The sequence below is a fragment of the Marmota monax genome, unplaced genomic scaffold (genome assembly GCF_021218885.2).
Source record: "Marmota monax isolate L192 unplaced genomic scaffold, Marmota_monax_Labrador192_F-V1.1 WCK01_AAM20220418_F8-fsc00078, whole genome shotgun sequence".
Taxonomy (NCBI): Eukaryota; Metazoa; Chordata; class Mammalia; order Rodentia; family Sciuridae; genus Marmota; species Marmota monax.
In genome coordinates, this window is record NW_026694865.1 from 7,480,734 (window position 1) to 7,497,319 (window position 16,586).

At 38.9% G+C, this 16,586-nt stretch overlaps 1 protein-coding gene across 11 annotated transcripts in view; it reads left to right on the top strand.

The window, feature by feature from the left end:
* The window catches only part of Herc1 (HECT and RLD domain containing E3 ubiquitin protein ligase family member 1), a 200,628-nt gene that overhangs the window by 179,612 nt on the left and 4,430 nt on the right, over positions 1-16,586 (top strand). For all 11 annotated transcript variants that reach the window (XM_058573360.1, XM_058573368.1, XM_058573363.1 and 8 more), the window contains exons 65-76: positions 699-880; positions 1,529-1,684; positions 2,425-2,547; positions 3,720-3,822; positions 5,519-5,688; positions 7,322-7,460; positions 9,504-9,673; positions 10,652-10,821; positions 11,101-11,266; positions 12,068-12,144; positions 13,108-13,360; positions 14,088-14,240. In XM_058573360.1, the coding sequence (XP_058429343.1) occupies positions 699-880; positions 1,529-1,684; positions 2,425-2,547; positions 3,720-3,822; positions 5,519-5,688; positions 7,322-7,460; positions 9,504-9,673; positions 10,652-10,821; positions 11,101-11,266; positions 12,068-12,144; positions 13,108-13,360; positions 14,088-14,240 (1,862 nt within the window). The remainder of the gene's footprint in view (positions 1-698; positions 881-1,528; positions 1,685-2,424; positions 2,548-3,719; positions 3,823-5,518; positions 5,689-7,321; positions 7,461-9,503; positions 9,674-10,651; positions 10,822-11,100; positions 11,267-12,067; positions 12,145-13,107; positions 13,361-14,087; positions 14,241-16,586) is intronic.

Consider the following 16,586-nt stretch of genomic DNA (forward strand, 5'->3'; position numbering starts at 1 on the left):
TTGTTCTCTAAGTGAACTCTTACTTATTCTGAAGCCTAAAAAGAAAGCATGGAGGGCTTTTTAAGTAAACAAACAAGTAACAGTTCAGAACAGAAAGTTCTAAGTGTTTTCCTGGAGATCTGGGTGGAAAGAGTGTAACAGTGGAGATGGAAACATTGGCTGGTGGCCTGTCTATATTCCTTCTGGTCCCTGGCTTCAGGACCTTGCTCAAACTTACTATATCTCTTTGTGACTCAGTGTCTGCAATTGTTAAAGTGGTGATATTAGAATCTGCTTCCTAGGTTTCGTGTAAGAACAGGAAATGAGGGCCTGGAGTTGTGGCTCAGTGGTAGAGCCCTTGCTTAGCATGTGTGAGGCCCTAGGTTCAATTCTCAGCACTGCATATAAATAAAAATAAAGGGAAAAAAATCAGGAAATGAGAAAATTCATATAAAGAATTTATAGAAGTGGCTAGAATACAGTCATTAGTGACTATAACTGCTGTAGTCATCATCTTTCTGGTCATCATCATTGTTTTATGTGACTGCTTCCAATTTTGCCAGATTTTGGCTACAGCTTTGATTTAAAACAGGTTTATTTTTATTTCTGTAATACTATTTTGGTGTTTTTCAATCCTGGGGGTGTTCTGTTGTGGCTACAAATAAAAGAAAGAAGTTTTAATATCCAGTGACACCTGTTGGATTTCTGCTCTATTCCAGGCTTTGTGGTGACCCAGCTGGTGACTTCCTGTGGTTCTGATGGGCACTCCATGGCCCTGACAGAAAGTGGTGAAGTCTTTAGCTGGGGAGATGGTGACTATGGTAAACTTGGCCATGGGAACAGTGACAGGCAGCGGCGGCCAAGGCAGATTGAGGCCTTACAAGGAGAAGAAGTGGTACAGGTCAGAACATGGATAAATTTGCCTTTGAATATAAATGTACTAGTTGTTGAATAGCATTCTTAAATTTAGGTAACAGTAAATAATAGTAAAAATATGCAAGTATTATAAAAGATCCACTTTTTGATTGTAGAGATTCATTCTTGAGCTTGTCAGAAGTTTGAATGGGCTTTGGTATAAGAATGGACTTCCTTTTTTCCTGAGCCAGCTGGTTGGTGCAGGATTGGGTGCTACAGATCCTTGAAAGAAACTCTAAGAGCTTACTTAAGTTCTATCATTTTTGTTACACAAGCTGATTTCATATACATTTTCTTATCTGTTAGTGATCTAAAATAATATTGTAAAATTACAGAGCACCCTAGGAATTTTCAAAGAATTTCTCCATTCATTATCTCATTTAGTATAGATCAGTTAATCACAGCTAAAGAATAGCAACAGTTACTCTAATGTTTGCAGTTTAACTTGGTTTTCCTGAGGCTGGTGAGGGAGATCAGACTTGGAGGAGCAGGAGAGTCACCTGGGCAGATAGAATAGATTGATCTTGAAGATCCTAACTTGTCACTACATTAATAACCAAAAGTGTCTGATTTATTTTTTTTCTCAGTATCCCCTTTCCTCAAAAACATTTTGTCCTCCTTGGTTCTGTCCTAGATGTCTTGTGGCTTTAAGCACTCAGCAGTGGTAACTTCAGATGGCAAACTGTTTACCTTTGGTAATGGTGACTATGGTCGTCTGGGTCTTGGCAACACCTCTAACAAAAAACTTCCTGAGAGAGTGACTGCACTGGAAGGATATCAAATTGGACAAGTATGGAATAAAGTCAATACAGTGTTTTAACTGAGAGGAATTTATCCCTTTTGTGTGTACTTAAGACATTCTCCTTTCAGGAGGGCTCAGGATCACTAGTTGTACTTTTGTACATTTTGGTTGGTCTAGTTGATACTTTTTCATAACTTTTCCAATGAATGACTATGAATTCATATTTTAGGACAAACAAATGTCCTTATTTCAGCATATGAATATTTTAAAACCTCCAGAGGGTGCTAATAAAACTTGCTATAAAACTTTTAAACAATACAGATGTTTGTGGCTCCTTTCTGGCACTCTTGAATTTGATGGCTGAATTGCAGCATCACTGATAGCTACTGCTGTCATCAATAGTTGATCTTGCTGTGCACATTCAGAGTATTACCAGCAACAGAATAATATAGGTTTGTCTTTTTTCCCTATATCATTCCTTAGACACTTTCTGGTGTGAATGAATATTTTGATTTGTATGTATTTGTTCCTATCTTTTGTACTTTTTGATTCTTAGTCACAGATATTTGAAGGATTTCACTTTGAAGAAGAAAGTTATTTGTTTGTGGACATTAGAAATTATTTCAATAACCCATTTTAGTTAACATTTATCGTAGGTGCTGAAGCCAATAAAAATCTTTGGAAATATAACCAAATTCTCCAATGAAGTTGAAAAAAATGATCCCAGAGACAGAGTTATGGTGTTTTAGTCTTAAAATTTGCTTTTTTAATATCTCTTATTTCTCCAGGTGGCTTGTGGGCTAAACCACACTTTGGCAGTGTCAGCAGATGGCTCCATGGTGTGGGCTTTTGGAGATGGAGACTATGGAAAGCTAGGCTTAGGAAATTCCACTGCAAAATCTTCACCTCAGGTCAGTTAGTGACTTTAATCTAGATTTTGTGTAATGAAAACTAGTTTTCATCTATGTCAGTACCTCTTTTTAGTTGGAAATAATTTACCTTTAACATTTTTTGGTATTTCTTAATGAAGTTTAGAAGCTTCTGTTGATTATTCTTGACTGTCTACCATTCTAGATCTTGATTTTAAATAAGTCATTAATAGCTAATGGATGTGAAAATTCTGCAATAATAAACCTTTGTCTCTATAGACAGCCTAAACACTACAGGACTGTGTCCCATGTAGAGGAGAAATATTTAGAAACATCTCCAGGGTCTCTTTTGGAGGGAACCATGGACAGTCTTTATAATCCTCTGCTTACAGCTGCTATTTAGCTTATCATTACCCCTGAATTAAACAGGTGTTCATTTCCTTTTAAAACACAGTATAAAGGAAATTTGAGTATATAAAGAAATACATTAGAAACTGTTATTCACATCTTAGAATGTTCCGCTGTGCAGAAGACTTCCCTTGCAGTTCTTTTATGTAGATTTTCTTCACACATTTGTGAAGTATGCATACTCAGTTTACTTCTGCTTCACATTCAACATAATCTACAGTCTGTGACATCATGATAGCTAGACTAGTGAATATTCAACTAGGGATGTAGAGAAAAAGGATGCCTTTGCTAGAGGACATAGAAAGCAGCTGTTGTTACCTCTGACAGCTTAAAAAGTTTAACAGGGAGCAGCCCATGGCCTATGTGGTCTTGCGTGGTTTTAAAAGCTCATGGTGTTCCCTTTGTTCTCTGTTGCCCAGAGGAATGTTTCCATTTCACATGCGCCCTTGCATACTCTTTCCCCAAAATTTATTTAGTTCACAGAGCAGTAGGATAAAAAATATTTTAGGAGTGTGGATTTGGGTGAAACAGGGAGGTGATACTTAGTAATTTTATTAGAAGATAGTCTTTGACTTTGTACAAATTCAGGAGCCGCCCCCCTGCCCGCGCCTCCTCCCTCTGCTTTTTTGGGGCACCCAGGATTTAACTCAGGGTCTCACTGAGTTGCTTAGCACTTCACCTTTGCTGAGGCTGGCTTTAAACTTGCAATTCTCCTGTCCCAGCCTCCCAAGCTGCTGAGATTACAGGCGTGCGCCACTGCAACCAGCTCCCCTTCTTAAAATATGTGCCTTACACTTATTTTGCAGAAAGTTGATGTCCTCTGTGGAATTGGAATTAAAAAGGTTGCTTGTGGAACTCAATTTTCCGTTGCTTTGACCAAGGATGGTCATGTGTATACCTTTGGTCAAGGTAAGGTGTTTTTCAGCTTATATTGCTTGTTATGTGTATACACATATTATAGAGACATTTGCCTTCTCCTTGTATAGAAGGTAATCTGAATGTTGAATACACACTGTGACCCTCATTCACTCGCTACTTTCTGCTCCTGTTTAACTTTTTTTTAAGGACAGTCTATCCAAAGAGCTATTCTGACCACTGTCTTTTACTATATCCCTTTTCTACCATAAAGTGATGAGCATAAGTCAAAATGGTACTTTGGCTATTGGAATAAATATACACTTAAAAAATATCAGTTTCTTTCTTCCCCCTTCACAAGAAGATAAGGTAGGATCAAGTTCTAATGTCTAATCTTACATTAAAGCTTCTCATGCCAGAGCCTTCACTCTTGCTAGAAGTGTCCCTTCCCAGGTCTCTCCTTTCCTCTTTTCTAACACCTCTGCCATGCTGACGCAAATAGTGCCTAGACCACCAGTGCTCTTCCCTCGCTCCTCATCCCTTCCAGGGATTGGGGCTGCAGATCTTAGGTAGTGAAGAATTCATAGACACTCAGGCTTCAGATCCTGAGGAGATTCACAACTCAAGCATTCCAAGTGGGATTCCTTAGCAACTGGTTCACTTTCTTAAGTGAGATCTGTTGCTAAGTTGTTGTGACTGAGGGGTTTGGGAGGCAGCTGTGAGAGAGAGGAATAAGTACACCATGACTAAAGTTTTTGGTGTTGAGAGAACACTGATTCCACTGACTTGAGAAATAAATTGGTTTGTGGGGAAAGGGAGGTAAGGAGGTAAGTTTTAGTCATGTTGAATGGGGGCCCTCTGTCCTAGATACATGTATGCAAATGTCTAGCAGGCAATGAAATCTGGAACTCCAGAAAGATTAGTTATAGAGGTGTAGCTTGAGAACATAATTAAGTAATGGTAGTTGTTAAAGCCTCATTAGTAGGATCTAAGAAATCCAAGGAGACAGTGTAGACTGGGGGAAAAAATAGTAAAATTGTGAGGCATGTGAGCACAGAATGAGGACTCGGGAAAGTTGGATTTGAAAGGAGTAGTAAGAGAGGTAGCTGGTGAGCCAGGGTAGTGTGGACTCTCTGAGGGGCAGAAGAAGCTCAGGCTATTATCAGAAGGTTATATGGAGTTCCCATAGGCTGGACCCTGAGAAGCGGCCTCTGTGTTGGGCAACGAGGATCCAACTCATAGCTTTGAGAGTACGGTTTCAGAGCACCATGAGAGTGGAAGTTAGGCTGCCAGAGGCGGCCATGCCAAATGAGCCTAGAGGACACTGAGCAGCAGAGATTGGCCACTTGTTAGAAATTAGGCAAAGTGAAGAGAGAAGTTGGATGGAAATTTAAGAAAAAGACAGATTGAATGACATCTTTTTTAAAAAGGAAGAAACTTGAAGGCATTTTTTTAACTATGTGCCAGTCCATTCAAACATGAGGATACTAAAGAACCTCTTGGTTTGAAATAAGCTACTGATTTAGATTTAATTTTTTATTTTTATTAATAAGGGGTCTATAGAATTTTATAAAGAAATAGCTTCAAATGTTTTATTTGCTTAGAATCTGGTGTATTTTGTCAGAATAGCAGCTTTTGCCCTAATGAGTTATATGTCATTGCTGTTCCATCATAAGAAGTTAAATGACTGACTAGAAAATGGAAAAGAACTTTGATGTGTCATCCATAACACTTCCTCTTATTTTTTCAGATCGTTTGATAGGCTTGCCTGAGGGACGTGCCCGCAATCATAATCGGCCACAGCAAATCCCTGTCCTGGCTGGAGTAGTGATTGAAGATGTGGCAGTTGGAGCTGAACACACACTTGCTTTGGCATCAACTGGAGATGTATATGCCTGGGGGAGTAATTCAGAAGGGCAGGTAAATATCTTGCTTGCTACTATCTCTATTCTAGAAATCTGACAACATTCTTCGTTTGGGAAAGGGATATGATAAGAAATTCAGAAATCCAGGCACATCCCTTTGCCATGGGACTGATCATTTTGTGTCTAGTTATGCATCTCTCTCTCTCTCTCTCGATTGCAGCAAATGAAGTATTATACCATTGTTTTAAAAACAACAACAGGTTAGGTGTGGTGGCCAGCTTCAGCAACTTAGTGAGACCCTTTCTCAAAATAAAAAATATAAATGACTGGGAATGTAACTCAGTGGTAAAGAGCCCCTGGATTCAATTTCTAGTATAGACAGACAGATAGATAGACAGACACACGTGTTAACAGCAGCCAGGTCTATAATTCCAGTAAATCAGGAGACTGAAGCAGGAGGATCACAAGTTTGAGGACAGCTTGAGCGGCTTAGGGAGACCCCATCTCATAAATACAAAAGGACTGGAGGTATAACTCAGTGGTAGGGTGTATATGGTTTCCATCTTCAGTACTGCAGAAAACAACAACAAATATCTGGCAGGATAGCAGAGTTAGTGGAGTGATTAATGGTATTAATTGAGCGCACACATGTATGTGTGTCTGCACACACTGATAAATGCCTGGCACATAATATGAAGCACTGTATAAATATTTGCTATCATCATCATTGCTACAGTAATACATGAGATTAGGTCCAGGTCCTGGGAACATCAGTTGATCCCAAAAAAGGAAAGAATGAAACAATAATAATTTTATGTTTTATAATGTGACAGTATATAAAGTATGGGAGGATGTCTTATCATCCTCATTATTCATGAGTGTAAACTGAATCTCTGAGAGATTGAGAAAAGACTCAAAGTTAATGTGTTCAGCTCCACTTCCTTCTATAGGTGGAGCAGAAAGAAACCTAGGTGGGAGATGTCTAAGATGCTTGCTACATCATTGGCTTTCAGCCCCACGTGCAGGACCACCTCTTCTTTCTCCATAGATCCTTTCTGGATTTCATTCCCCTTAGAACCAAGAACCTAAAGTTCAAGGTCTAGTATTGTTCATAGTAGCCTCCATTTGGCCCTTCTGGTCTCCTCATCTCTGCATTAGCAGGTGAGAAAGCTGCTCATCACTGATTACAAGTTGTCTTAATGAGGAGAGAGCTAATGTTGAAGACACCTTTGGGAATTCCCTGGCCAGGCCTCCATGTGATCCTCCATACTCGTATTGAGTGGCTTAGCTACTATAACACTGGTGCTCTCGTTAGGTCCTAAGAACAGATATCTGGAGATCCATGTATTTTGTATATGTTTATTGTTACACAGACATCAATGTGTTTTAAGTAAAGGCTATACAAATCATTCTGCTATACATTCCCTTTTCAGAAATGGAATCCATGAATGTATTCAGTCCTTATGACTAATCTACAAGGTTTGGAATGGCCTAGTTGCAGCTTAGTTTTTAGGAAACATTCTGTGCTATGAGAAATGTTATGATAGAGAAAAATCAGAATTTATTTTATTAATGTTGGTGCTTGGTGTGATATTAGCAAATTTCATCATTTAGCAAATTTCATCATCTTAATTTCTTAATCTTCCTCTTTCTAATTGAATCTCTGTATATTTATTATTTACTCTCAGCTTGGCCTCGGCCATACCAACCACGTTCGAGAACCAACTCTGGTAACAGTTCTGCAAGGGAAAAACATTCGGCAGATCTCAGCTGGCCGTTGCCACAGTGCTGCATGGACAGCACCACCTGTCCCACCAAGAGCACCAGGTGAGGGACATAATGGCCATACTTCTGCAGCTGCTCTTTCAGCAATACCCCCATTGCAGTGTTTATTTGCCAGTCCCAGGCTAAATCCAGCATCTGTCTGCCACCATTAAGCAAGCCTTCTCCCTTACAACTAGAGCATTTTTTTGTGCTATCAGAACCATAAATACTTCACAGCTGGCCTTTCTCCTGCTGATTTCAGTATGAAGCTGTTCTTTTCTATAGCTCCAAAAGAAAACATCACTTAGGCAAACAAAAATTTCTGATTTTAGAGAGGCAACTGAGAATTTTTTTTAACATATAAAAACGTGACAAATAGCTTCCTAAGGCTCACCTTTAGAAATAAAGATTAAAAACCCAGTTAACCATTTGAAACATGATGTCTGGGCATTGGCCCAGCAAATCCAGTTGCTGCCATTTTACTCCATTGTGTAGCACAGGACTGGTGGGCATGTTTTAAGTTTTTGTTTTGTTGTTTGTTTTATTTTATTATAAAATCCTTACAGATCTACAAAAAGTCTTTAAAATATAATGTGTATTTGTGTGCTTAACAACCAACTATGGGGGCTGAGGTTGTAGTTCAGTTGTAGAGTGCTTGCAGCATGTGTGAGGCACTGAGTTTGATTCTCAGCACTTCATGTAAATAAATAAATAAAAATAAAGGTCAGTTGACAATGAAAAAAAAAGAAAAAAACAGCCAACTGTGGGCACTTTCTGGTTAGATCCATTCTTTCATCCCGCATAAATGAGTCATTACCTTAATTGTACTTTATCTTTCTTACACATGTCTTCATATTTGGGTTGTTTCTTACTCAGGCCCCCAAGCTTTTTGTTTCTACTATCCTTTGGTGTCTATGGCACTAGAATTTCATAAGCAACTTTGTGCCTAAGAGCATAAAACTCTCTTCTCTTTTTGCTAATCTCTCTACCTCTTGGCCACAGGTCCTTGGGGAAGACTTCTCATAGAGATTGTTCTCTCTTAAATACCCTAAGATCAAGGTGGGGCTGACTGCAAAGTAGATTATAAACAAGTAGGAGATGGTTTCTAGTTAACAGAATCCAGAGTGATCAGTGCTGCCTTGCACTGACCAGTCCTCAGAAACTTTCAGCTTCCAGAAGGATTTACTTCCATTTCAGGTCAGAGACTACAGTATAGCAGTTAATTTAGGTTTAGACTCAGGGACCACATTGCAAGGTCTAAGTCCTGGCTCCATCACACATGATTTGAGTAACCTTGAGCCTATTTCTTATCTGTAATATAGCGCCTATTGTAAAGAGCTATTGGAGTAAATGAACCGATTCATGTAAAGATGAGAGAATAGTGCCAGGTACATAGAAAGTATTCAAGAAATGTTAGCCTTTATTAAGAGGAGTAATAATACCTCTGGGAATCAAGCTGTACAAATCTTAATGTACAGGAAACTCAAGTAAGTTGAGTAACTTGTTTTTAGTCCTTTATGTGCATTCATAAGGGGGTAGGTGAGGATGCAGTCCTATAATTTCCTTTGTGTAATGAAAAACCTTCATGAATCATGTAGCCTTTTATTCTGTCAAGGGCATTTTCTCTGAGATCCCTAGGGAGTGTGAGAGGTGGAGATGGCTGTGCCACCTTGCCCATTTCCATTTTCCAGTACTGCCTACCTGGTCCTCATCTGCACCCTTCATTATTATGAAGATGACAATTATTGAACAAGAAAGGAAGAATTTGACTTCCTCCCGCCCTCCTCCTTTCCTGCCTTTAGAACTAAGTCCCATTATTCATTCAGAACCTAAATTTCAGAAGATCAGGTTTCCATAATAATAAGATTTTTAGTTTTAAAAACCAACATAAGTGGATCAAAAAAATTAAGGTGAATTAATGAATAGAGGAATAGATACATAGATGAAAAAGCAAATATAGCAAAATACTAATTATAGAATTTAGGTAGTGAAAATAATTATCCATTGCGTAATTATCTCAAGTTCTCTGTGCATTTGAAAATTTTCAAAATACTGAAAATAAAAGTAATGCATTTTCCTTTATGTGCTTGTTTGCTCTCCGGGCAGGTGTGTCAGTACCTCTGCAGCTGGGTCTTCCTGATACAGTGCCCCCGCAATATGGGGCCCTGAGAGAGGTGAGCATCCACACTGTGCGGGCCAGGCTCCGGCTGCTTTACCACTTCTCGGACCTCATGTACTCATCCTGGAGGCTACTGAATCTCAGCCCTAACAATCAGGTAACATGCTAGATGGGAAAGCAATGCCCATGATGGGCTTGGCAGAACCTTTCTTTTGGCCTTTGGAAATTATGACATGGCTAATACTTCCTTTACTCTTTAATCCAAAAGAAGCAGAAAAGACAACAATTCTTGTCCCATTTTGTGGCTGGTTTATTAGGGATAGTCCAGATATTGGCGGTTGTGCTGCTAGACACAAAGTGGCTTTCCTTCTGTGTTTGGTTTGTCCACAACTTGAGGAAGTATGAATGACTAAGCATGTCATGTATTTTCTACAAAGTCAAGTGGATAACTTAAGTGCACAAAGCTATTGGGCCATGGTCAAAGTTGTATAAAACGAAATCTGAGAAGTTTAGCAGACTTCTTTCTTTCCTTATGAATGAGCATTCTGGGCCTGTGGAGGGAAAGTGCGGGAAATAGAGTAAATTTGGCTGATTTGTCTGTTCACTAATTTAGAAAGAATGGAAAGAAAGCTGACTTTATTTAATATATAGGCATGTCTGCCAAAATGTGTATCAATTTGTAAAACTATTAGTCAGAAACCTTTGGGTGACCAGTGTTAGAGCACATACGAGAGGTTTGACAGATCACTATTAAAAGTAATCAGCCAATCAGCAGAATACTGTATAGCACTAAACGGACTGTTTGTATATAAGTTGTATATAGGTAGAGAAATGTTAAGTGAGAAAAGCAACTGAAAATTATATGTAAACACGTATGGAACTGGGAAGAAATAGTGGCAGTGGGGTTATTTGAAAGGATTATGTATGAATTACACATTTATTTGTGTGCTTTTCTGTAGTTTCTAAGTTTTTTAAAAAATGCTAATCATAATATTTTATCAGAAAAAATGTTTGAAAAGGCACTTACAGTTACTAATACCCAGGTTTATGTTTTTAAACTGCATTTCAAAAAGAATTTATGTTCTAAAAGTGAGAAATAAGACATCATTTCTGATTACCTTATTTTTTGTTACAGAATAGCACATCTCATTATAATGCTGGAACTTGGGGCATTGTACAGGGACAGCTGCGGCCTTTGTTAGCTCCAAGAGTCTACACTCTTCCAATGGTGCGCTCCATAGGAAAAACCATGGTTCAAGGCAAAAACTATGGACCACAAATTACTGTGAAGAGAATATCAACCAGGTTGGCATACGTTTGTGTAATTCACTAACTAGCTGGAATTTTTTTAGATAAATGTTACTACTAACTCATCTTGTGAGGCTTAGTTTCCTCACTTATAAAGGATAGTAGTAATATGTTAGTTCCTGAGGGGGGTCACAATGGACACAGCACAGTTTTGGGCTGCTGTCAAGCATACATGTTCATAAACTGATGGGCAGATACCATCAGGGATCTTTGTGATGATCTGGGGAAGTTGGGGAGTCATATTTCATTCCCTTCTGCCTTTTTTTTTAAAAAAAGAGGACGGAAATGTAAGCCCATCTTCGTTCAAATAGCAAGACAAGTGGTTAAGCTGAATGCTTCAGACCTCCGTTTGCCCTCCCGAGCATGGAAGGTTAAGCTGGTCGGAGAAGGGGCTGATGATGCTGGAGGAGTGTTTGATGACACCATCACAGAGATGTGCCAGGTGTGTCCATGCAGTGTCCCTGCCAAGTTGCCCACTCCGTTAGTGGTTCTCTTACTGTTTCCAGTGATCACTCTGTCAAGCATGTTTTTATAAATGTAGCAAGAATGCATTTGTGAGCCTCATATAAAGTTATACTGTTAGTGCTGGACAGATATATTAAGCAAGGATTTGGGAAATGCTTCCTGAAGATACCTTACTGCAATAAGTGTTAATGCTTCACCATCTACCAATGACTCACCATCTGTTATGCTATAATATTGGCAGAGGAAACAACAATGACTCATAAGTACCTTTTATAACAAACAAATCTGGGACCACCCATGTGCTTTCTGATTTATTCTGGTACTTTTAGAACAAAGTAGAATTGCCAGGCTCCAGGGGAGTTAGAAAAATAAGTGTTAAGTGTTTAAGCCAGTTCCCATTTTAGGAGCCACACTGGCAGCTTTTCTTCTAGATCAGCTTTGTCTAATATTGGGATTTTTCTGATAAATCCTATGACTAGAATAAAACTTGGCTATCATTTATTGAATCTATTTGAAATGTTAGCACACTGTGCTCACAGACACTAGATGGACTTTCTCATCCTGGTTCTTGAAACTGAGAGAGATTTTCCACATGGAAGATTTTCTAATCTTATTTAAAACGAAAACCAGAAATTAAGTGCAGAGATGGCTGACGGTCACATAGCATTATAAATTCCTCAAAATATTCTTTTTTTCAGGATGATCTTGAATATAATTCATGTTCTTTTGATGCGTTTGATTATTATTTCTTAATAAATTATTTTTCTTTCCTCTATAGGAACTTGAAACTGGGATAGTTGACCTTCTTATACCGTCTCCTAATGCCACCGCAGAAGTGGGTTATAATAGGGATAGGTAAGGCGGTCAGCAAGTATTTATTGAATGTCAAAAATAACAACAACAACGGCTCACATTTATTGAGAGCTTCCTATGTACCAGGCACTGTTCTAAGTGCTTCACATGTATTATCCCATTGAATCATTATAACCCTAAAGACTAGATACTTTCATTATCCCCTCATCAGATAAGGAGACAGACATTTCACCATGACTTGGTATTTAATTATGGGACCAACTCAATGGTAATACAGAGGAGAAAGGTAATTTAGATTTGATTATAAAACCTGACTTATTTTATGTTTCTGAAGGCTTACATGATTTCCCTTTATTGAATTTTTTGCAGTCATCAAAAAGCTTTATTATACTATCAAGTCACAGAGCTTAGTATTTTGCAATTGCAGTCTATCCTTATGAATGCAAAATTTTAAATTTTGAATCCTACTTCATTGACTTGTAAATAATAAATGAAATTATTATAGAAAGTAGGACATTCTGGAGCAGGTAGGCCAAGGATCACAAGGCTATTTACTTTACCCTTTTATAGTTGTTCTAAAAATAACTAAAAATATGGTCCCCATGCTGTCTAAAACAGTAGCCTTTTTTCATGTGTTTCTGTTGAGTACTCAAAAGTGGTTAGACTTGCTAAAAAGAACTGAATCTTAAATTTCATTTATTAATTTGTTATTTCTTTTTATTAGTGCATTAGAATTACACATAATAATGGAATTCATCATTACATATTTGTACCTGCACATAGTAATATAATTGGTCAGTTTCATTCCCCAGGACCTTCCCTTTCCCTTTTCTCCTCCTCTTCTTCTGTTCTCCTGATCTCCCTTCTATTTTTATGATATTAGTGAATTTAAATAGTCACATGTAGTTAATGACTACTATATTCAACAACATAGATCTAATCTAATGTTGGAGCTGCTGTTTGAAATTTCTGTTGGAATTTTAAATTTTTCCTTCTCTTCTTTAGGTTCCTATTTAACCCTTCTGCTTGTCTCGATGAACACTTAATGCAGTTTAAGTTCTTGGGAATTTTAATGGGAGTTGCTATTCGTACAAAGAAACCTCTGGACCTCCACTTGGCCCCTCTGGTGTGGAAGCAGCTGTGCTGTGTCCCGCTCACCCTGGAGGACCTGGAGGAGGTGGATCTGCTCTACGTGCAGACCCTCAACAGCATTCTTCACATTGAAGACAGTGGCATTACTGAGGAAAGTTTCCATGAGGTGAATACTGGCCTGTCATGTTTCTGCTGGTGTTAACTTACTATATACACAGACAAGTGTTTTCTGTGTAGAACCAGGTATAGTTCTCTTGATGTCAGGCTGGCCCCATGGCTACTCTTAGCAGCTCAACCCCAGCAGTCTCAATAGCTGCTAAGAGTAGAGTTGGCTCCAGCCCCCAGCTTCTGCTCCTTCCACTTTAATGTATTTTTTGTCTATGAGAGTAGAGAACCAAGGGGACCAAGGTGGAGAGAGAGGCCTGGTTGATCAGGTCCAACACACCTGGTTTGGGGCAGAGAGATTTGACTTTATTTTAACTATAGCCAGATGAGTCATCACATTCTTGCTGATTAAGTAGCCTGATCAGTCAGACCTATCTTGTTTGCTTTGTTTTTATCCTTAAAAATCTTAACTATTACTGTTGTGCAATATATATCTGTGACATACTTTTTTTTTTTTTTTTTTTTGGTACTGGGGATTGAACTAAGGGGCACTTGACCACTGAGCCACATCCCCAGCCCTATTTTGTATTTTATTTAGAGACAAGGTCTCACTGAGTTGCTTAGCACCTTACTTTTGCTTATGCTGGCTTTGAACTTGCAATCCTACTGCCTCAGCCTCCCGAGCTGCTGGTATTACAGGCATGTGCCACCACACCTGGCACTTGTGACATACTTTTTGTTGACATATTTGCCAAGTAATAAAATTATTTTTATTTTTCTCTTTTTAGATGATTCCTCTTGATTCTTTTGTTGGCCAGAGTGCTGATGGCAAAATGGTTCCTATAATCCCCGGTGGAAATAGTATCCCACTCACATTTTCCAATAGGAAGGAGTATGTGGAGAGGGCCATTGAATATAGACTTCATGAGATGGACCGGCAGGTGAGCTGAAATCTTGCAGGAGGAGCATGTGAATGCTTGGGTTTATCTTTGAATGAGAGCTGATGGGTTACTACTATATTGGGGCATATGTATTTACTGCTTTGATGTATTTGTACCTGTGTTTCAGACCATGTTCAGAGAATTCTCAGGCCCAATCTGTGGGTCTCCTATCTCCTTACTCAAGGCCTTCAATCAGCTCTGAATTGGTCATTGGTTGGAGAGAGGCCAAGCTTTTAAAACCCTGTCATTCAAACCTTGTCTTCACTCTTCCTCAGTTTAGTGTATCTACATATCCACTGCTTCCCACCCCAGCCCCCGTGCCCCCAATTCTGGCTGGGTCAGTCAACCCCTAAACACTAGTCTTACAATCCCATAGCATGCCTCTTTCCCTCTTCTCTGCAATCCTTTAAGCCCCAGCTAGGAATTTATTTCCTCCAAGATTTGCTTTCCTCTGGGTCCCTAATCTGTAAGACTTTTTTCTGTACTTTGAAATCTCTTAAGATACACCACATACTTCTATGTGATGGTCTAAGAACTAAACCATAGAGTTTGGGTCTTATTTCTTTATTTTTTTATTTAAGACTTTGAATGAAGAATGTGTTTTTTATTTCATTTATCTTTTTTCTGTTCCCATAAATAAGTAAGCATTTAATAAATGATGGGAGTATGAAAGAGCAACCATAGAAATGAATACTGTGCCCAAGAATGTTTTTTTTGGTAACATAACCATTAATAACCATTTCAGTAATACTTATTTTCAGAATATATTGGGGTCTTCATGAGAACTGGACCCAAGCTCTGTGGCCATCAAGGTTTAGTAATTTGAAGGGTACATATTCCATACCCTTTAATCCTGGCTGCTGCTTTGACTTTGGCTTTGGGCCAAGTCCAGTCAGAAAAGTATTTCTCTTAGCTTACTGAAGGTGGATTCTGTCAGTGATGCTGTTTACATAGCTAGGACTTAGGTTTCATCTTCTGTTTGTGAATGTTTTTAATCTTCAGAGAATAACTCACTAAAAAATATATTGATTACCTCCACACCAGGCATGGTGCCAAGCACCCTTTTTGTGTGTGTGTGTGTAGTTTTTCCCATGGTTACTCTGTGAACTAAGAATTACTATTGCTGTTTCACAAAAGAAAGAACAAATCAGAAAAGAGGTGGTGTGCCCATAGCAGAGCTGGGATCCCGAGCCAGGCTTCACTCTAGTTGTCTAGGTTCTTCTACTAGCCCTTCCTCTGAGGGTCAGATTGATGTTCCACTTCCTTTCAGCCATGTTTTGCCATGCCCTGACCTTTTCCTTCTCTTTTTCTCAGTAATAAGGCCTTTTCCTCTTCATCTCTTGGAACTGAATGTCTTCCCATAATTGTCCCCAGTTATCCCCCTGCCACCTCCAGGCAACCAGCCCCATCTCTTAGTATTATTTTTTCCAGTTTTTATTTTGTATGGTACTAGGCATGACTGCTTGGTTTGACATGCTTTGGCTTAGGATATTTCTTGTAGATGGCCACCACTGCCAATCCCTGTTCCTCAGTCCTGGGCACAACAACCCCAGTACCATTATAACCCTAGGGCCTTCCCCAACATGTGGTTCCTATTCACATTCTTAGAAGTTTTGTTGTTTATTGGAGGTGATTTTCAGTTGGACAAGAGAGAAGAATATATGAAACAGACCTTGAACTGTAAAGAGTTGTGTTTAGGGTACACACTACTGTACAACCTTAGAGGAGACGTTTTTTCTAAGCAGACATTTGGGGCAGACCCTGGCAACTTCTTCCTTGGCCTTGCCTAGCCAGACCATGCTCAGCACTGTGCTGAGAGAACCAAAATGGTATGATTACGTAAACATTAGTATGAGCCACAAGGCTTCCATGTAGTTTAAATCTTCATTAGAGTCATGTTGGTAACAGTATTGTCTCACTTTTCACATGACAAGATTAAAATGATAGAGTTAGCAAGTAGATCTGGGATTTAGAATTCAAGGTTCCCAACTAAATTCTTTGTCTTTACCAACTTCCTATATTTATTTTATTCTTTGTGCTTTTCTTCTTAACAGTGAGCACAAATAATTTTTATAAGAAGGATATAACTATTTTTTTTTTCCTTTTGGTAGTGCAAGGGATTGAACCTGGGAACATTCTACCATTGAGCTACATCCATACCCTTTTCTTTTTTCTTTCTTTCTTGGTACCAGGGGCGCTTAACCACTGAGCCACATCCCAGCCCTCTTTTGTATTTTATTTAGAAACAAGGCCTTGCTGAGTTGTTTAGGATCACTAAGTTGCTGAGGCTGGCTTTGAACTTGTGATCCTCCTGCCTCTGCCACCTGAGCTGCTGGGATTACAGGT